We start from the raw sequence: 23,069 nt of genomic DNA, 5'->3' as shown, positions 1-23,069 counted from the left end.
CCCTAAGAATTTTTGTTTTCAAGATTAGTAAGAGTTAGGTTATATTTAAATTTGTTGAAACATTTTGATTCCAAATTGATAAGTTTTTACATTGCATTTTAATTTCCTTGAAGATTTCAAACTTGTAATCATTTTAATCTTGAATTGTTTTGTAAAGATTTAATCTTGTAGAAGCATTCTATATTTCTCTAAGCTTTTCTGCAGATTCAATTTTTGGTAAGTTATACTCTGCTGGAAGGAAATATTTAGGTTATTGAAGACTATTCATTTCCTCTATTTTGAGGTGGTGACTCTATTATATTGTGATTGGTACTTTAACAAAAAGAGCGCTCGGATCACTAGTGACTCTGTTGAGGGAGTAGACTCAAAAGGAAATGATAGATGGTATTTCAGATGTATAAATCACTTGAAAGAAAGCCTTTTGTTCCAAATGGCATCAGGCCATTGGATTTTAGCAATTTTAATTATGAATCTAGCCAGTTATCCCCAAAGCTTTCATAGCTGGTACTAAAGTTCCATGGAGAATGGGATGAATCGGCAATTCGACATTTGGATGCATTCTATACATTTGTAGAAGATTATGAGATTTGTGCGGAAGATCAGGTAATGAAATTGTTTGCAAGGACTTTGAAGGACAATGCAAGATAGGCATACGAATCAATACCCACACATTGTATCTCCTCTTGGAAAGAATTTGAAGGATGGTTCCTATATGAATTTGATGATGCAAGCCATAAAGAAAAGATGTGGTATGAACAATATGAAGATCAGAATTGCAACATGGAAGAAGATCCTAATATGTCTTTACTTGATGCATTCTTCAATATAGAAAGATATGAAGACGAGACTTAAATGCATTTGTTTTTGAGGGTATTAAATGCTTACCATGAGATTCCGTCAAATATAAAACCTCCTTATAGGGAATTTCTAAATAAAATCGTCAAGTTGAAAATTTCGCCAAAGGACCCTGATGTGAAACTTCTTCTTCAGATATGGGATCAAGGTATTGAAGATGAAGCAAAAGGTCCTAAAATTAAACAAGGACATAGTAATTTTTCAGATTCAAGTGTAGAAGTAATTGAAAAGGAAGCTGATCATGATGAGACCAGTAAGGAATTAGATGGTGAAAATGGAAATGATAAAGAGGATTCTCTGAGTGTGTATGAGATTTCAACCTTGTTGGATATGGAATATCAAAAGTATGTTGAAAAGGGTGGTCAAATTTTTCTTCCTGTATATAAAGAAAAGCAGATTAATGAGGTAATAGATGTGTTTAATGAAAGATTTAGTGAAAAAGAAAATTCATTCATCTTGTCAAATCCATGTTACTTTTATGAGGAAAATAATGAACCAGAAGGATCACACTTCTCAGATGGAGGATATATTTGGGATGCACTGCTATCTAAGTATAGAAAGAGATCTATTTGGATACAGTTTCGAACAGTTTTCAGATCCTATATATGATGAATTAGTACAAGGGAATGAAGAATTTAGCTCTTATACAATTCTGGATCTTGAGGGAAATGCGGACATTCAGGGACAGGAAGAAGGTACATACGAGACAGTACATGAATGTGAAAAGGTTTCAAATGAAAGTTCTCATAAAGATATTCCCGGGGTTGCTTTCTTGAATTCATCATTTGAAGATCTTTTATGCAATCATCTACCTAATGATTTTGAAGTTGACAAAATTTATGATATGTATTTAGAAGATGATACATCTCCTAGTTTATCATATAAACAAGAAATGCAATCATATGAGCATGGTTCTGAATATTTTCCAAATTTTATATCTGACCAAATTCTTGGTAAAAGAAAAGTTTTATCCCTTGAAGAAGACCCATTTTCGAATCCAATTTATGATCAATATTTATATTTAAAATGTGAAGATGAGATGCAATCAAATAAGGAGGATGTGGTTCAAATTGGTGCTGAAAGTTCTCCAAATATCCTACCTAATCAGATTCTTAATAAAACTGAAGCAATATTGTCTATGACAGATCAAAAGCATAAGGGTGTTCTATTCAGCATGAATTACAGTGTACCTGAAGATTTATCAAAGACAAAACAAAAGTTAAAAACCAAGGATTGCATTAATGAAGCACAATCAGCAGGTATTGCTTATGAGAATGGTGCATTTGACACAGGTATGGAGTATAAGCGATGTACTGAGGTAAGTATTCCTAAATACTCTATGACCATATTTGTTAACAACACACTTAGTGAGATATTTTTAAATTATCATCATCTTTCTTTCGAAGATTTTCCTTCCATGTATACTGGCCCCCTGAATAAAGCAAGAGATCAGATGTTTGATTTAAATGATAGTGAAATGTATTTCTTCTCATATGATCCTATTGATAAGGCAAAGGCAAATTATCCTGAACAATTGATGAAAAAGATGCATATGCTATGTGATGATTTATGTTCTAACCGATCAGATTCTGCTAGGGAACAACATCATGCATCTAGTTCAGCAAGGTTCAAAGTATTGCAGGATCAGAATCGAGTATTTGATTGGGGAAAGAATCAATGTTCATTTTTGGGGGGCTGGGGGCCACCCAATTTCATGTCCATCCTACTCAGCATGGATGCTCGGTCTGCTCCTCCAGAGACAACTAGGATCTCGCTATGCTCACAGGGAGCATATGTCCCCAGAAAGAGCCACTGATGGAACACTAAACTTTGGGGCATCCAATTTCTGTGAGGGTTATGATGTTTGCAAAAAGTGGGAAGCATATATTTTCTTCTGCTGATGGTAAGAGGAATGTTGCTGTGTGGAAATGTGATGATGGTAGAGGATCTGAAGCAGCTGCATCTGTTCTTTCAATGGAACAGCTAGCTGTTGCCTTGGACTGCAAAACTTTTGGAGATGATGGTAAAAGTGGCTTACCAGGAAGCCAAAGTGGGTGCACCTGAAGGTTTTACACAAGGCTATAAAGCTCTGTGAGCCTGCTTTAGTTAGTGGTGATCCGGTTGTGAATTCTTTAGGAAATAACCAGAAGTGTTATGTATATTCTGCAGGGGCTGAAATTGTGCTGCATTCCTTGCAGACTTTGATATGAAATCTGATGCAACAGTCACATTTAACAATAAACATTATAACATACCTGCGTGGCCTGTCAGTATTCTCCCTGATTGTAGGAGAGCGGTGTTCAATACTGCAAAGGTTGCTGTACAAAGATCTCAAGTGAATATGACACCTGTTGGCAGATTTGCTTGGAAGAAAATGTTGCCTCATATGAAGATGACTCCATCACATATATGGGTTTGCTAGAGTAGATAAGTACTACAAGGGACAATACTGATCATTTGTGGTACATGACGAGTAGAAATTGGTGATGATGAGCCACTCATAAAATGTGGAGGCATATCAAATCTTTCCATTAAATTAGCAGGACCTGCATTTCATATTTTTGTAAATGGTGAGGAACTCAGTTTGGAATAAATGCCTTTGTTCACTCAGATACTGGAGAGGTATTGATAATAGTGAATACTGTACTTGGAATGACTCCTTCAACTATGCTAATACAGCAGACACTTACTTAGGATCCGCCTATGTATCCTAGAGAAATTTTTAGGAACATTACGGTTCAAAGGATTATAGCTATCCTCGCCCTTTGTGTTTGAAAGAAAGAACATAAGCATCATGGTATAAAGGAGCCACAGTGTTCATCGATCAGCTAGTTGAAATGGTGCTTTTGTAGTTTGCTACATGACGGGCATCTGAACATTATTTTTTATCAATTATCATCTCTTATTGCCACAGGAAGAGTCTGAATTGTTTTATGTCACTCGGTAATTAAAGTTTTATTATCATCTTGTTTTTGATTGTAGGTACGGAATATGTATCAAGTGTTGAATCAAATGCAAGGAGGAGCCAGCGAAAGACTTGAAAAGTATTATGGGCGGAAGATTTTTGAGCATAGTTTGGAGAACATATGGAGAATTCCAAGCGGATTAATATTCATGAGTCGGAATTGCACAAAGAAGGCGCCCACGTTTAAGTCAGAGTATGATGTTTGCATGAAACAACAGAGATCGAAATGGGATACACGTGGAAGGATGAGCAAGCCGAAAGTCTATAGATATGCTCACGAGATTGGAGAAAATAGTCTCTGGTTTTATATGCAATAGAATACATTAGCCATTGATTAAATGCTTTGTATTATTCACATCATAAATATTGATTAGTTAGTTCTGAAGAGGTGCAATGTTTGATTAAAAAACCAATACCTCTTTGCATCTCATAAATATATGATGTAAAGGCCAAACCAAGAGAGACTTAAGAGACACATTCATTATTCATATTTTTAATTTTTGCCTAGCCTACGCTTTATGATGTATTATATTCTTTTTATTGGTGGAGAAATAAATTTTTGAACTAAGCCTGTGGATGGTGGATTTTCGATTGAATTCTGGTGCGAGTTTGGAGTCGAGTTGTATTGGATGGATCATCCGTAAGGAGTGTCTCCAATACGATTTTATTTCCGAATCAGTAAGAAGTATTTATTTAATTTATTTGCATTAGAGTTTTAATTTTTTATTAAGTTGTGTCCTTTATAAGTGTTTTTATTACTTTCTATAAATATTTTAATATTCGGATAAGTGGACTGGATCATTAGTGCATTTTAAATTTGATAAACATAGATATTGTGAAATATTTTATTGTTTCCATATTTATATCGAATTTGTCTCCATAGGAGTTAAAGTGGATTTTAGATTAATTTAAATTGCGTTAATATAATTGGTCCGTCGAGTCTGAATTATTAAAATTGTTTATGGTTTAATATATTGAACTTTATAAAGTTGTACGTTTCAACTAATAATATTGACTCTATTGCCCATTTAATTAAGCACTGGTCTTTTATTCTTAATTCATAATCCATATGCTGGCAAATGTTACATTTGTTGCCTTTGAGGAATTAATGTATTTGTTTGTTGCATTAATCTATATTTATTCTTTATTCAAAGCATTATTTCAATCATTGACCTTTGTTCTCAATTCATAAATCGCAAGTTTGAAGTTTTCAATAATTCTTGCCATTTTGAAAGCTTTTGTTGTATTCACGTTCTAACCAATCTGCTTTAAGCATCTTGGATATAAGGCTGTTGTCCAGGATCGGGTACACTCGCCTCGGTTTTGTAGAGCCGGAAGTGCAGGGAACTCGGACTGTGTTGTTCAGTTCCGTCAAGTTGGCCTTAACCAGTTGGATATCCTAGCATTGAGCAGGCAAGGCTCGTAGGATTCCAATCTGCGGTTTTGGGAACCAACAAGAGGATCCTTATCCTTTGGTCCTGAAATTCTCCTCATCATGCTGAGAAGTTTTCTTCTTCGACTTCAGAGGACAGGAACAATGACGGGGATTCAGCTCCCTCCTCTCCTAATCATCATTTAAAGCTTGATGCTTTGTCTCTAGGCTCTTCAACAACTGGTCCTCTTTGGGCTTGTGGGACATTGCACTCAACAAGCAACTAGTTTTGGGATGCTTCATTTTCTAGAAAATCATGGTCACAGTTTTAGCAAGCTCCACATCTCTTCATCGTCTCAGTATTTTTAAGCGAGAAACTGTTGTGGAGAATGAGTTCCTCTCCGAAACTTTTTCAATGCAAGCGGATCTATTGAACATTTTATTAAATGGGATGACTTGCAAGCATCAACCTCACTTGGTTGCCAAAGGATTCTCTCAGGTTACTGGGATTGATTTGTCTAAAAGATTATCGAATTGAATTCCATCCAACTTGTCCTTGTTATATTTGCAGCCCATAGCTGGGGAGTTAATTAGATGGATGTGCAAAGAGTTTTTCTTCGCAGACTTCTTCAAGAGGAAATCTACATTGAGCAGTCACAAGGGTTCATTCGAGATTCCTTGCTAGTTTTCTAACTTCTCTCTACAACAAAAGGCCCCCCTAAGCTTGTTATACCAAAACGGATTCCTTCCTTCTATCATTGGGCTCACTTTTGTAACTATGATCTAATATATTATAGTAGGATGAAACTCTCACAGTTTTGGTTCTCTTTCTTGATAACTTGATGATCATGAGGAGTTACTCATCCACTATTAAGGCAGTGAACAATACTCTTCATGATTGTTTTTTGGTATTAGATGTAGGCTTTGAGCATTACTTCTTGAGGTTGAGATCACTTAGTCATCTTTAGACATCGCCAAATTTTGCAGCACTGTTTGGACAGTGATACATATGGTTTCTTTCTTATTTTAATTATACTTGCAGATTAAATTTATAATTGTATTGAGGATCAAACTTGAAGGTTGAGTTTTTAAGTTACAAAGTGATTCAGGGGTCAAGATTGTGACCCCATAGCATTTGTAAAGTTGACGTGCAGGCTTTTTGGTCAGCCTCCTAGCTATTTGGGGTTTAGTAAAATATTTATCGGCATTCAATAGAGATTATGTATTATGCCAATTGTCATTCATATTGAAAAGTTTAGAAAGATTATTTTGGGTTTCATTTTGAATCGAGCTAGGACTCTGCCTGTGCTAGGGCACGCCACTTTGAGATCGCAGTTTTCAATGTTTTTGGGTTGTCTAGCCATCAATGTAGTTGCAGAGAAGATGGAGTTTGATCAGTGAGTTTGGGAAAGCATTTTGAAATGTTGCGAGAAATATTGTTCATAGAGATTGCAGGATTTTGAAAAGATTTGCAGCCTGAGGTTTTAGTCAGGTGTTCCCTTCATGGTCTTATTGCTTTCTCATTAGTTTTGTTTGTTTAAACTGGGTAAGAGGCCTTAATCTTCGTGTTTAGTTTTTCTATTCTTCAGTTAGTTGTTTTTCATTACCATTATTTGTTAAGGGGTTTTTATCTTTAATCTGAAATTATGTTTCAAAATAAAACAATCTTTTTGTTTGTGTTCTTTTTGGAAAATTTGAAACCCTAGTTAGGGTTCATTGATGATTTTTTAAGGGTGATGGCCAGATTTATTTAATGCATTTAATATCTTTTTGTTCTATCTTAAAATTAGAAAGGCCTTTGTTTATACCTGAGCTCTGTTTGGTTAAACCCTAGTTGGGAGTTTAGGGTTTAAGTTCCACTTGGTTCATCCTAAACCCTTGTCGGGTCTGTGTTGTTTAATATCTTATCCAAGTATAGAAGAATGGGTAACTTGTTGAAATCAGTTGCGATTATCTTATGTGTTTATCCTTTGAGGCTTGACTATGTGATTTGGTTTATTGTTTGGAGTGAATACTTCAGGAAGTTGTTGAAAATATTAAGAATTTGTTTTTTGCTTAAACTATATGTAGCTGGTTATCTTTTGGATATTATCATATTTTTAGTTTGGCATTTGCATATCAGATATATTATTGAAAAGTGATGGTAGTTTAAAAACTGCAATGTGACAGTTACTCTTAAGCTATCATATTGCAGTTCTATTCGGTTTTTCATTCTGTAGAGAAGTATTATATAAATGAGCTTATGTTTTCTCCATTATGATATAGAGACTGTGTGGATAAAGAAATCAGATTCCATTAATGAAGTCTTGCAAGCAAATATGAAAAACCAGTTGTATGACTGATATATTTTATATTTTAAAGATTCCAGATCTAATGAATTTTAGGATATAGAATGTGTTATTTTGGAAAGTGAAATGTTATATGATGAAACAGAGCAAACCTCTGTAACTGATTCTTTCATGTATGAGGCATTGTAAGTCCAGTAGGGCATTGCATGTCCATGAAGTTGTTGATAAGATAAGTGAGGCTTTTCTGTCTGTGATACACATTAGCCAGTGAGGCATTTCATCAGCGAGACAAGTTGGCAAGTGAGGCATTCGCAAAAAGCTTTTTAAATTAAGCCAGTGAGGCAATTTGAGTGGTTTTTTAGCTGAAGGATTTTCCACTTAGGACAAATGTTGTGTCAAATCTTTTGCATGAGTTTCTCTTGCAATGTTATGATACTGCATTTACTTTATGCTTTAAGTTTATTAAATTGAAGTTTGGAATTTAAAAATTGTTTAAATTTAAAATTATTGTATCACTGATTCACGCCCCTTCTCAGTGATACTTGTATTCCAACAGATATTAGCCAAGTTAACTTTCAAATACATTGTAATAACCACCCTTTTTTTGTTTTTTGAGGAGACTTGCAAACTACTAAGTATTATCAATTATAGTGTTATTTTGAAAATGGCATTTTGTCAAACACTTAGCAACATACAACAATAATTATGCAGAGTCTAGAACCTCTGTATTTGTTGATACAATATTGATTTTGCAATATAAATGTTTACATACAAATGCCTTATAGGCTGCAGCAAATATTCAGACTGGTATTTAACAATTACAATGTCTAAAATGAATAGTATGATGGAAGGAACCTGGAAATAGTGATCTGTAGATGAAATTACAGCATCCCAACTTTTAACCGGCAAGGGTGGGCAAGAAAGCTCAATGCAACACTATTCAGGCACTGTAGTAGCACTCTTCACTGTACTGTAGCAATTTCATCGCTCACGTGTATTGCAGCAAAACACTGTTCACACCCACTGTAACTGTAGCAAAATCATTATTCATGCGCATTGTAGCAAAGTCACTATTCACGTGCACTGTAGCAAATCACTATTCATGGACATTGTAGCAAAAACACAATTCACGTGCACTATAGCAAAACACTATTCATGGCTGCATAACCTGAACTTAAAAGCTCTTAAATCATGTGTAAAATCACCAATAAATCCCACTATGTTTCCTAGATGAAAACACCTGATAATCCTCCTGATTGTGTCTTTCAATAGCTAAGAGGGCTAGCAAAGAGGGGTTTCGTCTTCCAAGCTCAACAATTAGATTACCCAAAATTCCAGTGGCATAATAATAATATCATCCAAGCATGCCCCAACTCATTTGAGCCAAGAGAATATAAAGCCCCCGAACTTGACTTCATTTGCATAAGCAATGTGGGATAAATGGGAAATACCTTTTTAAAACAACTTTATAATAAAGTGACTTAATTGATAAGTCTTTTATTTAATTATCATTTTATACTAAGTAAATTAACTTCGGTATTAAAATCACATGAGATTCGAACTCAGAATACCATGTATAATAGCTCATCGGGAAGAGCTCAATCAAATCTACCAAGCCGAACACTTGAAATTTCCATATCACTTGACTCCCATTGACTTACTAAAGTTAGTAACTCTTGAAAATATTGCCAAATGAGCTCCCTAACCACTTCATTAGCCTACGGAAGCTCCTGTCATAGGCTAATCTATTGACCCTAATGGTCACATTAAGTAGGGGACATTACATACACAAGCTAGAATTTACAAGCTTACGATGTCTAAAGGATGTAATCTTTTCTTTTTGAGGACCTTACAAAACTCTAATAATCTTTACAGTTGATTTCCTCGAGTATCTAGAATACTTCCCACCTATGAGATTGCAAACACAAGCATTGTGGGATGAAAGGTAGGTGCAACCACCATGCTACAAATATTAAGTGTATGATGTAATTTAATAAATGCTACCAATGCACCTTGATAAATGACAAGTTACAAAAATCAACTTTATGATGTGATTTTTTTAATTAATTAATTTTATTTTTTTTCAAGGTTGTTTTTACACCTTGTACGCTGCTGCATCAACTGCAGGCAGAAAGTACACACAGCATTTCACACAACAAAACTTATGATAAAATATTCTCAGATCAAAATGCAATACAGACTAAATAAGAACTTTACATATACACACAGCATTTCACACAACAAAACTTATACTAAAATATTCTCAGATCAAAGTGCAATATGGACTGAGTAAGAACTGTGCATATAATATATATCAATAAATGAACAATCACATAATATCATGAGTCAGAACTGCATATATAATTCAATGAAGATAACTACAAATAGATTTCTTTTGTGCTGTACTTGCCATATATTATCCATTCACAGATCACAGGTCTGAGTTTGTAATCTGCTCTATGTAATCTGGATTCAGTTTTGATTAAATACCTTATAAGACTGAAGAGTTGCAATGTTTGAAAGCCAAGGGATATGTCTCATAACAGATCACATCCCTTCATTGCGGACCAGTTTGTTTATTGACAACTCTTAATTGCATCATAATAGTCACTAGTTATTAGTTGAAATTCTGATCACCTCCTCAACAAATATAATTGTGGTTTAATCACTTCACTTAAAATACTTCATTGTGATTCCTTTCATTGACCATGATATCCTTTTGTGGTTTGGTAATTCAATGTTGGTCAAACGGATAAAACCATGAAGTCTTATTTTAAGCCAATTTTCTCAGATGTGAATCGATTACTGGGTTTTCCATTTTCAGCTAGGGTCTCCAACAGGTGACAAAAATCATCAGTCAAGTTGATCCATATGGAGACTCTCCAACACAGAGAGAGTAACAAAGATTGAGCAAATAATTCTAGATGAAATCTGTTAGGATCATGTAAATATCTCTTCTTAGTTTCACCCAGTCCACTGTCACTATGGTCTGTCATACTACCATGGATAAGCCTGTTTGAAAGATATCTGTGGTGGGATTGACTCAGTGATTGGGAAGATCAAACAAGTATAACTGCAAAAGAGAAAGATCCTAAAGATACTTTCTTTAAACAAGTGCATTTGGAACAAGATAGAACACAACAACATGCATCTTCTTAGCTTTGCATTGAGTTTGAAATATTATACTGTTGAGATTATTTCTGTCACAACAAGGGTTGCACCATATGGAGATTTCTTGATGTTGACTTGAAGGTGCAGTCAAGACTAAGTTCATTGATTTTGGACCTCTCTGATGCTCAAAGTATTGAGGCTTTTTACGACAAATTCAAGAAAGATGCTCATAGCTGGAGGTACTTCCATGACAAGCATAGCAATACCTATAACCTCTCACAATCAAATTTTTATTGCAAGTAAGTTAAATATACTTCTATTTTTATCTTTTAATTTTAATTTATAATTTAAAATCTGAATTCTTAACTCTAACTTTGTTTAAATAAATGGGTTGTTAGCATGGTTACTTGGAGACCCGTCTACCCCCTAAAAGGTATGTCTCGGAGACTTTTTGCGTCTCCGGAGACTTCAAAAAAGGTTGGAGACTTCATGACGAAGTCTACTGAAGTCCGTCAGTCTCCTAATCCAAAAAGTGAAGTCTCCCCAAAGTCTCCTGATAAAAACTAAAAGTTAAATATAATATTAAATTATTTTATGTATTTAGCCCTCATTTTGATGTTTTTTAATGCTAAAATTAAGACTAATGACAATTTAAATGGTGTTGCGAGCATTATAGCTGAAGACCTTGAGATGGATGATCACAACCTTGTGGAGTAGATGATAGTACCACCAACATACTAGTACTGGATAGATTTCTGGTTTGTTTACTGTACTAAGTTTGTTCATTTTTGTTTGCATATCAACAATTTAGCATCAAACTATACTTTTTTTAATTTAAAATTTGAATATGTAATGATAATCTCAGCTATTATCAATCTCATATGATAATGATCATATGCAATGGAAAACAAGTATCACTATGCGATATAGTAATGTGATTATGTGAGTTTTGAAAATTTTGACTCTATATTAATGTGACATAACTATTATTATTTACTTTAGTCGTTTGGTTTTATAGTATTACTATTTTTTATTTGGTATTAGACTCTTAAAACTATTAAAAAAATGGTCGTCTCCAAGTACCCTCATCTCCTATTTTTGAAAAATTGCTGTACCAATAACAATACCAATACCAGTACCAGAGACCTCCAAGTCTCCCTGTCTCTCGGTGACCTTGGTTGCTAGTTATTTTACATCTAAGAGGATTTGACATACATTATCCATCCTCTCAAACTATTGACAATAGTCAAGAAAGGAGGAGAAGTCAATGTACATGTATGCCAACATGTCAACTTGCACTTCATTTTGCACTAACAAATAGGTTACATGGGCCTATGATATCAATTGAAAGCACAATAACTTGTATGCTTCCACTTCCCCACACATTACATTTGAGGAGCCAAATAGCAAGCATGCAAGAGCCAATGGCGCTAATTGTGTTTCTTCTAATATACCAGTGCCAATATCATCTACAATCGATGATGATGATGACATTTTGGAAGACTCATATATGACATTGAATCTTGATAGTTGTTTGTTGATATTATTTTTTATTTCAATTTTCATGTTTGAACAGTGAATACATATAGTCACATATATGTTTGACTAATTGATGTTTCATTTTGAATTCTATGGCAGTTTCTTTTATTACACTATTATGTTGAATTCTAAACTCAATTATTGCTGCAAATATAAGTTATTTCAATTGACTATCCCACTAAGATTTCGTGGACAAATTTTCTACACAAAGGAGATCCATTGGAAGAGGAATAAGAATTTCAACATTGCACGGAAGATAAATGGCACAATATCATGAAGAATACAATATCTAAGTCAGTCAATCCATCACAACCTATTCTTTAGTGGGTTCTATGATTCAAGGACAGAGAATGGTATAAGAGAAGGAGGAGCTATAATTATAATCAGCTCTGTAAAGACACATACATTGATTGGATAAGATTACTATATATCGAACAAGTCTTTAGCTAGGACTTGGTTGCAGAGGATGGATAAATAATTTTTATTTAAACCTATGGAGAGGAGACAATTAAGTTTGCTACCCCTTCATTTGAAGGGTGTAGCTCATTAGTGTTGGGACCATGGTATGGTTACACAAGGGCATATATCATTATGATAAGCTCTTACAGACATAAATTGATTGGATAAGATTACCATATCTACGTATGATGTATCAAACAAAACTTTAGCTATGACTTGGGTGCAGAAGATGAACAAATAATTCCACTAAAACCTATGTATGAAGAGGAGACAAGGGTGTAACTCATAGTGTTGGGACTATTGTATAGTTACACAAGGGCATAGTGTCACCATCACCCTCTTAGAAGAATTTAGTCACAGGTTTACAAAATGATTTGATAGGAAGAATCCAGATCTTCATTTAATGAGTTACCATAATTGAAACAAGAGAGGATTGTGGAAAATTATGTGGCCAACTTTTAGAAATTGTTTGTGATAGTACCGAATGTGATAGAAATGAGACTTCTTTTGTTATCTATAGGAGGACTCACTAAATTTTTTAAGGATTTAATTAAGGCTTTTGAACTAGAATTTTTATAGGATGCCATCAAAAAAGTGTTGAACTTGGAGACTAAAGTTGCTGAAATCAAATTTCAGACAAGGAAGCACCTCTAGCATTGTAAAAGAAACCATTGTCGAAGGATGTTCCCTATTCAAAGGAATGCCAAAAAGTTTCAATAAAGAAGATACAATTAAAAGAGCTTAGGAGGAAGACATTGGGTTTCTTTTGTAAGGAGCCATATGAGTGCAAACATTTTTGTGTTGGTAGGCTAGGTAATCTACATTGAATTAGTTGTGGAGGAAGGACAAGATTTAGAGGATCTTGAACACAAAATTGAACAAAGAGAGCATAGTAGGGGAATCCAAGAAGAGGAGGATTTAAGGGATGTTCTTACCTCACTTTTTTCTGTAGCTAATTATCATCCTTTTAGAGTTGGTGGGGGATTGCTTGGTCTAAGGATTATAATGTTAATTGATAGTGGAGCCATTCAAAATATCATAGATGAGGATCTGGTTTCTAGGAGAGGACTAGACTAAAAAACATTTGAGGGATTCAATGTCATAGTTGTGGATGGCTTCACCACATCATAGAGATAGAAAATAAGGGTGCACAACATTACCTTGGGAATGTATGAAATGCATTATGATTTCTATATTGCAGGATTAGGAGAAATCGCCATGGTCTTGGGTATGCAATGGTTATTTTTGCTTGGAGAGTTCATCTATTAACTATCAAATTAGGAACTAATTCAAATTTAATGTAAAAATGTAGTACTTCATGGCTTAGGAGGAGGAGCCCCAAAAGTTGTCATGGTTAATAGGATGGAGCACCAAACCATGATTACATTTTAGAGGTGCAGTATTTTCGTATGATGATATTTGGTCTACTTTGGAATAGCCTTGCATGTGCTTGGTCTCACACTTCAGAGATTGCCATTGAGTAGAGGTAGCCATCAAGAGTTAAGGGAGAATTGTGTTGGATGTATGCATCCTATTGAGCAAGTTGGAAGCACTACAAGAACTTGGGCGCAAAAGGTGAATAAATAATTTCCATTGAAACCTATGTATGAAGAGGAGATAAGGGTGTAGCTTATTAGTGTTGGGAGTATTGTACACTTACACAAGTGCGTAGTGTCACCATTGCGCTCTTAGAAGAATTTAGTCACAGGTTTACAGAAAGATTTGATAGGAAGAATCCATATCTTCATTTAATGAGTTACCATAATTGAAACAAGAGGGAAGTGTGGAAAATTATGTGGCCAACTTTGAGAAATTGTTTGTGATGGTACCAAATGTTATAGAAACAAGACTTCTTGTGTTATCTATAGGAGGACTTGCCAAACCTTTGAAAGATTTAATTAAGGCTTTTGAACTAGAATTTTTATAGGATGCCATCAAAAGAGTGTTGAACTTGGAGACTTCAGTTGCTGAAATCAAATTTTAGACTAAGGAAGCACCTTTGGCGTTGCAAAAGAAACCATTGTTGAAGGAAGTTCCTCATCCAAAAGAGTTTGAACTAGAATTTTAATAGGATGCCATCAAAAGAGTGTTGAACTTGGAGACTTCAGTTGCTGAAATCAAATTTTAGACTAAGGAAGCACCTCTAGCATTGCAAAAGAAATCATTGTTGAAGGAAGTTCCTCATCCAAAGGACATGCCAAAAGGTTTCAATAAAGAAGATACAAAAAAAGAGCTTAGGAGGAAGACATTGGGCTTCTCTTGTAAGGAGACCTATGAGTGCAAATGTTTTTGTGTTGGTAGGCTAGGTAATCTACATTGAAGCAGTTGTGAAGGAAGATCAAGATTTAGAGGATCTTGAACACAAAATTGAAGAAAGAGAGCATAGGGGAATCCAAGAAGAGGAGGATTTAAGGGATACTCTTGCCTCACTTTTTGTTGCACCTAATTATCATAATTTTAGAGCTCGTGGGGATTTTCTTGGGCTAAGGATTATAATGTTAATTGATAGTGGAGCCATTCAAAATTTCATAGATGAGGATTTCGTTTCTAGGAGAGGACTAGACTTTAAAAAAATTGAGGGATTCAATGTCATAGCTGTGGATGGCTTCACCACATTATGGAGATAGAAAATAAGGCTGCTCAACTTTACCTTGGGAATGTATGAAATGCATTATGTTTTCTATATTGCAGGATTAGGAGAAATTGCTATGGTTTTGGGTATGCAATGGTTATTTTTGCTTGGAGAGTTTGCCTTTTAACTATCAAATTAGGAGCTAATTCAAATTTGATGTAAAAAGGTGGTACTTCATGGCTTTGGAGGAGGAGCTCCATAAGTTGTCATGGTTAAAGGACGAAGCATCAGACCGTGATTACATTTTAAAGGTGCGATATTTTCACATGATGATATTTGGTCTACTTTGGAATAGCCTTGCATGGTGCTTGGTCTTGTACTTCAGAGATTGCCATTGAGTAGAGGTAACCATCAAGAATTTGGGGATAATTGTGTTGGATGTATGCGTCCTATTGTGCAAGTTGGAAGCACCACAAGAAGATCACAAGGAGAGGTTCATACGAATGTTAAGAGTAATGCAACATGGACATTGAGTAACCTCAAATTTGGGTAGCTGTACAAAGGATAACCAACAAGGTATGAAGGGACTAGTTGGTGATAGCATCCTACTGTTACATGGTAGAGGAAACATACTCTAGACAGTTATAAATCTAATTTCAAGCTTTGAAGCTGCTGTCACCACTATTATCTGCTGTCACATTACTTCATTTGCACTCATGCAAATTCTGTTGCAAGTGTTTTTGGACACTGGAAGGATGATTTTTCACTTTGCAACTGCCATGGAATGTTTTCATTCTTTGTATGGCCATTCTCAGCTTCTACATTGCTCACATTTCTAACTTTTGTCAGGAAGTTTTGCAGCTGCTGTAGCATTTTTATGTTGCTGATTTTGAAAATATCAGAATTGATGTTAGTAGTCATGAATAGATGCAAGCCTGCAATCTTGTACATTTTGAAGGAGTTTCTTTGGTGGATGGTGTTGGTTTCAACTGTCGGAAACAATCATTTCAACCAGTATACTATTGATTTGGGGAAGATTCCTTTTGATTTGTGGCTGTTGTAACTTGTTTCCAGCCTATATACAATTCGAGTTGAAGCACATTTTCAAGTATACAGCCTACAACATCATTGGAAAACCCATTGAATCTTTGGTTGTGAAGATCAAAGAAGTGTTTCCAATTCTTTATCACATAGGAGTTGTGAAGTGGTGCTACAAAAAACGATAATGTATTAATGAGTACATAGTGATAGGACAACCCTTGGCCTTTTGGGAGTTTGAAGATATCATCAAGCTTATGGGAGAAGGCATTACTTGTCATCACACCAAAGAACATATTTTCAGACAGCAGCATTGCTTGCCTCATCTGAGACAATTGTGTAAGCTACAATTGTATATCTTATCACAGGCATCCCAAAGATTTGCATTTATATTTTTGCAAATTATGCACACTCCTTTATTATTCCTTTGAAGAAGAGATTACGTTATATGGATTGTTTAACAATGTTATAGATGATGGAGAGAGTAGACTTCATAGTGTTTTTGACGGACTACAACACAATTTATTGTTTTGGCATGTAATACTTTAGCATTGAGGTTTGCTATTGCTTGAGGGAGAGCAATTTTGGAAAGGGCAGATTATCATGTTCCCTTTCCAAAGCTAAAGAAATAATATTATTATTTTATGTTGGGCTGACAAACTTGTTTTAAGGGGCTTCTTAATAATATTATTATAATTTAAATTAATTTACAAAATATTCTATAAAACTTAATTACAAAATGTTTTTTTAAAGAGAGTAATTTTTTTCCAGGGCCCTATTTTGGAAACATTTAAAAAGGTGGCACGAAATTATTTGGTATCACAATTTCAGTTGGCATTTGTCATTTTAAAGCTTTTTGTTAGAATTTACATTCAAGGATAAACATTTTACTGTCTGTTTTCAGAGATCTAGGAGGTTGAAAACCCCTCTTGGATTTGTACTTTGGAGGTGAGGACGAAAACCCTCATCCCTAGCATTGGCAATTCCAGTCGGGGGTTGCATGATGAGCTGATTTGGAGACTTTGTGCATACTTTCAGGTTGAGTGATCAAGATTTGCAAGCAAATATTGAAGGAGCACCATTTTTAATCGCTAATTTGTTGATCTGCTGAAATCCCTTGATGATTCACAACATTCCTCACATTCGCTAGGGAATCACTGCATACCTGCATACTAAGAAGGGTGACTAATATGTTCTAGTGAGCACAACTAATAGAGGAGACTTTGAAGCTGGTTCTGCAGCTGCACAAGCCCTAAACACTACTTTGTGATTTTATTGCACGATATTGGAGGACTGCTGGGGCATGCACTGCAGACCTGGGCAAATTTTGGAGCTCTGATAATTATATACTGGCCTTTGCTAGTGGCTACTATCTGAGTGCTAAAAGGTAAGGCATGTCATCGTATCTCAAAATTGCCGATTAAGAAAAATGATCTTAATATGGTGTAGTCCATATCAGAGTATTATTAAATCAGCATTGCATGTCATTCATTAATCAATTTCCAGTTTGTTTGTGGTATGCAGTGCTGGCTCAAATTGACAAATGTGAGTCTTATGATTGGAGGAGAACTAAGTTATGAATGTTACTGTAACTTAATGCATTTCTTGTTATTTTAGTTTGTAACTATTGAAAAAAACACAAAAAGTCCATATACTCCGAAAACATAGAAAGGGGACATTACATTTACTTTCATCACCAAAGCTGCCTTGTTGTTGTGTTGTCTCAATTACTTTCTTATGGAACGATGCAACCCTTAACTTTATTCGGCATTGATAGACCCCTTCGATCTGTACATGAATTGTATAGGATCATGTCATATTTATTAACATGATGAAATAATTATCTTTTGCCAAATTAAACAGATTTACTCTTTTAGTATCTCTTAAATATTCCTACAAAAGGGTTCTATTGTGAAGCAGTGTACCAAGCTCCAACCAATGCCATAATAATCACTTAATGCTACAAACTCACAGTTTGACTTTGCTGGTGTCTTTTGTGCCAAAACTCAAAATTAGGCATCCTTGTAAATAGACGTAGGTGTTTTTAACTCCCATCACAGTTTACTTTTTGTATTGGGTTGGAGTTTTCGGCAGCACGTGGATTTCTAAATTTTGTCAATGAGCTACCATTTTGATTTAGTTCCCATCATTCATCAAAACCATGTTCTGTTTTGGAAAATTGATTATTTTTCAATGTTCCTGCAAGCAGGGGGTTTTACAGAGACAACACTTGGAGAAGTGAGGTTTCCAGAAATAAGTACTCCAGTTCTGGAAAAAGTTTGTCAGTACTTTTATTGGTCATTGCAATTTGCCAGGTGTGTATCTATAGGCCATTTATTATTATTGTTTTGGATCTTAATCTTTTGAATTGCAGATATAGATAAACCATAATTTCTTATTCTAAGCAAATTATAAATATAATTTTTTTCAAAAGGTTGCTTTTTACATGAATGGACCAGTTGGCTGAAGGCTGGCCAAATACAATAAGCTTGAAATTTTGGTAAAGTGCTATGAAGAATGTATGAATAGAAATTTAATGACAGGCCAAATCTTAATTGTGAATATTTTTTTTCTGGTTCATATGTAAATATTTCTACTTCTGATTTAAATAATATTTCTGTTTTGTTTATCAAATTGTTTTCGGGCATCTATTGGTAAGTTTTACCTACCTATTTGTGTTTTGTTTGGTAAGCACAAAATTTTTAGACTGGCCCGAGCCAGGCGAGGCCACAAATAGGGGACCTTATCCTGGCAAAATGCACAATGCCAATGCAAATAATCTAGATTTGTGAGCTCTGTAGTCCAACACGGGTGCAAAGCCTGCAAACACATTAGCCCAGTGAGGGTCTGAAGCACAGTGATCTTTAAGTCACTTGGCATGAATACCAGCAGCATCAGTGGGAAGATTCAAACCTGTGAGCACATTGGGTCAGTGAGGGCACACTGCCCATGATCACAACAGCACAATAGAGATTGGAACCTTAGTGGCAACAACAACAGTGCCACAACTGAACTATCCCACAATAACATGAATCTCTACCTGTTTATGTTTTTATTATAGTAGTTTGATAGGCTAATATGTAATGCTCATTTTTCTAGTTATAAGGTCCAAAATGTCTGCAATCAATGTGATTTTTGAATTTTGAAATTTTCGCTCAAGACAGCACTAAAAAGATTCCAAAATTTGCATGTATAGTCATAAATATGTCTAGACTGATATTTAGAAATCATGTTAGTATTCACATTGGTAAGTTTAATGTGTGGAAAGTGAATTATAGTAACAAATCACAAATCTATTCTATGTGAGAAAAATAAATATTTATGGGGTATTTGTTCATTTGTTTTATGAGCTACTAAAATCACTGATATAATTAGGAGTAGTTGAATATTATAGGATATGGAAATTATATATGGAATCAATGATTGAATAAAGTAAGGAGAGTACTATAAAATTATTGGTGTGTAATGTTTGCAGTTGTAACGTAGCATTCTAAACATCAATATGGTATAAGAGCATGAAGAGAATAACAGTAGCCCCTTCTCAATCTTCATTGACAAAACAATCGAGATTTAAAGAGAAATTACTTAGCAATAGTCAATATACAGAAGTCATTGATATATTGTTGTCATCATGGTATCTTATTACTTGAGAATGGAAAATATCTCCATTGCGACCAATCTCATTTGCTTCCTTGCTCTTGCGACATGCTTAGTACTGAAGAAGTGGCTATAGTCAATTTGGTTAACAAGACTCCTCAAAAAGTGATCAAGGATCAACAGGTTTATTAGATTATTCTCTATTTTTAGTTTGGATTTTAGTCTGCTATCCTTAGCATTTCTTATTTGCTCTATTTATGGTTATATTAGTTTGTAACTATTTTTAGGCTTGCTATTGTTGTGCTTCAGCCTTGTAATCTTTATTTACGGAGCCTTGTTTCCTCCTAGTTTAATACATTGGATTATATCAAATATCTGAACATGGTATTAGAGCACAGGTGCTGGCCTGGGTATGACTCTCACGGGAGGGTCCAGGATCATGAATAATGCATCTTTCGGTGGATTCTTAGTTAATGGTCACTTAGGCTTTCTTTTTAAGTTTTTCTTAATTTAGTCTATTTTGAGACTGTTATTATTAGCATCTGCAAACTCTAATTAAGAGTGCATTGTTAATACAATTATTCATTCCATTTTTTACATTTTCAAGATTCTGCATCTACCATGGCTCGATGATGAATTGAAATCCTCTAATGTAAGACCTCTTCGCTTGGTCACCTTGACCTAGCAAATAATTGCTGACACTCTTATTTCTCAGTCACATGAGTGCAACAAACTCAGTAATCATCATAGTGAGTATTGGGTAGACTGTAGAGTATTCATCATAGATTGATTGAAGGAAATATGGCTCACCTGTGGGATTAATGTTCAAAGCTCTTTCATGTTCCTGGGTGCTTCTGTGAGGAATTCCCACCCAGATCTGATCTGATACCATATTGTTTTTTGGATGCTACGTTACAGCTGCAAACATCACACTGATAATATTTTATTACTCGTTGATTTGTGCAATCATTGATTACATTCTTATAGGATATCCGCATCCCACACGATAGGAAACCTCCTTCAACAAATCCTAAATGAGTGATTTTGATAAATCTTAAAACAAATTAACAAATATCCCTAAATGCGGGCAGCATAAGGAGGGGCTATTGTTATTATCTTCATGCTTACCTACCATATACTATTGTTGTCTAATGTTTGCAGTTGTAATGGTAAGTTGTTTTTTATCACGGTAGTGCCTGCTCACTATTGTAAGACCACTAATAAGTTGATTACATGAATTCTGAAATAGAAGTAAAATGTATCTTTTAAAACATATCCCTAATGTTACAAATGGCTTTTACTAGTTTATAATGTTTATTAAATATTTCTTGTCCCTATGCATTATATTTGACAGGAAATAGAAAATAGAAGATTAATGGGTTTGACTCAAAAATTATGCAGTCCAATAATGATAATGCGTTATAATACTGAAATAACAATATCAATTTTTTCTTATATTTTTACAAATATAATACTCTCTTTTTGTTACCTATTTTTGAAAACCTGCGCAAGTGAATTACCTCTACACATTTGTCATCCTTTGTAAATGGATTGCTATTATGATTTATAATTTTCTTTTTCGTCTAATTTTTAAGCTCTAGAGAGCAAAAGGCTTTAACAATTATGTTTTGGCTTTTACTAAAGGAGGCGTAAACTTTTGGCAGAAAATTTATTCTTACTTTCCATCAGCTCATTTAAAGATTTTGTTGTTTCCTCTGTGCTAACATTTTTTTGCAATTTGTGAACAGTGGGAAGGAAACCGAGTTCCATATAGAACCCGAAATTACTTTAGAGTTGATGATGGCAGCGAACTACCTTCATACATGATTAATGTATGTTGCCGATAATTTGTAGTTTATTAGGAAAGATTGGATTGATGGTACCGAAGAATTAAATGTATGTATTTTCTGAATACAAGAATATTTGGATCCAGGGATGTCTCCCAAATACTGTACTGAGATTCCGTGAGTCTAAAGGACTTGTTTACATAACCATTTTGTTCCTCACATGTGCATTTAACCTGACTTATATATGTTTTGTCTCAACTCTTTTTAACTCACTAATTTACTGGATCTTACGGACACTATAATGAATCCATGAAATAACAGCTTGTAATTTGATTTTGCTTACTGGGCTTGCTATTTTTAAATGCCAAGTTCCGTATTTTGTTGCTAGATTAGTCAGCAATTTCCTTTTCTAGATTCATTTTCATGATTACCTAAAACAACTCGTATGACAATGCTATTTTGGTGAGGATGTTATAATTTTTTCTTTCTATTGAAGGGGCTATTAATGAGTTTGATAGTTGTTTGCAATTTTTATGTAAGCTGTTCATATTCTGGAAATTTTTGCTTGAACAAATTTAACTGTTCTGTCGAGCCTCTCCTATTTATTTTGGAGGAACCTGGCCAAAAAATCAGAGTATTCTGGCTGGGCCTTGGTCCTTTGTATCATTGGATTACATGGATTAGGTTGACTGCTGTATATCAGTGAATGCCTTTCCATAAACAAGAGAGGACTTAATCAATAATAGCACGATCTTCGACAATGGCAGATTCTTGTTTGATTCATTTTGAGAGTGGTTATCCAGCCAACTAAAACTGAACCCACATAAGTGTCTTTTTAAAGAAAAATGTGTGTTTTTCGTATGAGATATGTTTTAGTTGGCTAGATAGATGGTTTACATTTTAAATCTTTGTTGCTTTGTTGTAGATGATGGCATTACTAACTGTTCTGTTAAAGTTGGTGTTAGGAAAAAAGAGGGGTAAAAATTTATTAAGACAGAAAGGAATACAACAAGGAGAGCTTAACAAGGAGCTCGATCTTGAGCAACAAGATCATCAAATTCTTGCACCATCTCAAAGGACAGTTGCCTCCTATCCCTAATATTCCAACCCGGATCATGACTAGAAGCCCATTTGGCTAAACAATTAGCAGTTCTGTTCCATTCACGAGGAATATACGTGAACCTAATGAACTGAAAAGAGTTCGAGAAAAGAATAATCTGCTTAACAACAGTGGCCAGCTGCCAACTAACATCTTCAAACTCTTGCGAAGAAAGCATGTTCACCACCACCTGGGAATTAGACTCACAGATAATCTTATTCCATCCCCGCAAGCAACACTGTTCCACAGCATATAAGATAGCCTGAGCTTCTATGAGATTGTTAGTATAATCACCCTTATGAACTGAGAAGAAAAATTTAACATCCCCAAAACTACAACGAGCCACTCCGCCAATACCAGTAGGGCCAGGATTCCCACGGGAAGAAC

The 23,069-nt window shown here is 34.8% G+C and overlaps 1 protein-coding gene across 1 annotated transcript in view; it reads left to right on the top strand.

Moving 5' to 3' along the window:
• LOC149544643 (BTB/POZ domain-containing protein) overlaps window positions 1-21,885 on the top strand; it is a 31,475-nt gene extending 9,590 nt beyond the window's left edge. Inside the window, exons 2-3 of the mRNA XM_089795230.1 lie at window positions 18,409-18,514; window positions 21,545-21,885. Coding sequence (XP_089651356.1) covers window positions 18,409-18,514; window positions 21,545-21,623 — 185 coding nt within the window. The 3' untranslated portion in view covers window positions 21,624-21,885. The remainder of the gene's footprint in view (window positions 1-18,408; window positions 18,515-21,544) is intronic.
• The last annotated feature ends 1,184 nt before the right edge of the window (window positions 21,886-23,069 follow it).

This window comes from Cupressus sempervirens, chromosome 8, assembly GCF_028749045.1.
Source record: "Cupressus sempervirens isolate cs-2001-9-10 chromosome 8, ASM2874904v1, whole genome shotgun sequence".
In the NCBI taxonomy this organism is placed as follows: domain Eukaryota; kingdom Viridiplantae; phylum Streptophyta; class Pinopsida; order Cupressales; family Cupressaceae; genus Cupressus; species Cupressus sempervirens.
This window is presented reverse-complemented; position numbering and strand designations above follow the sequence as displayed.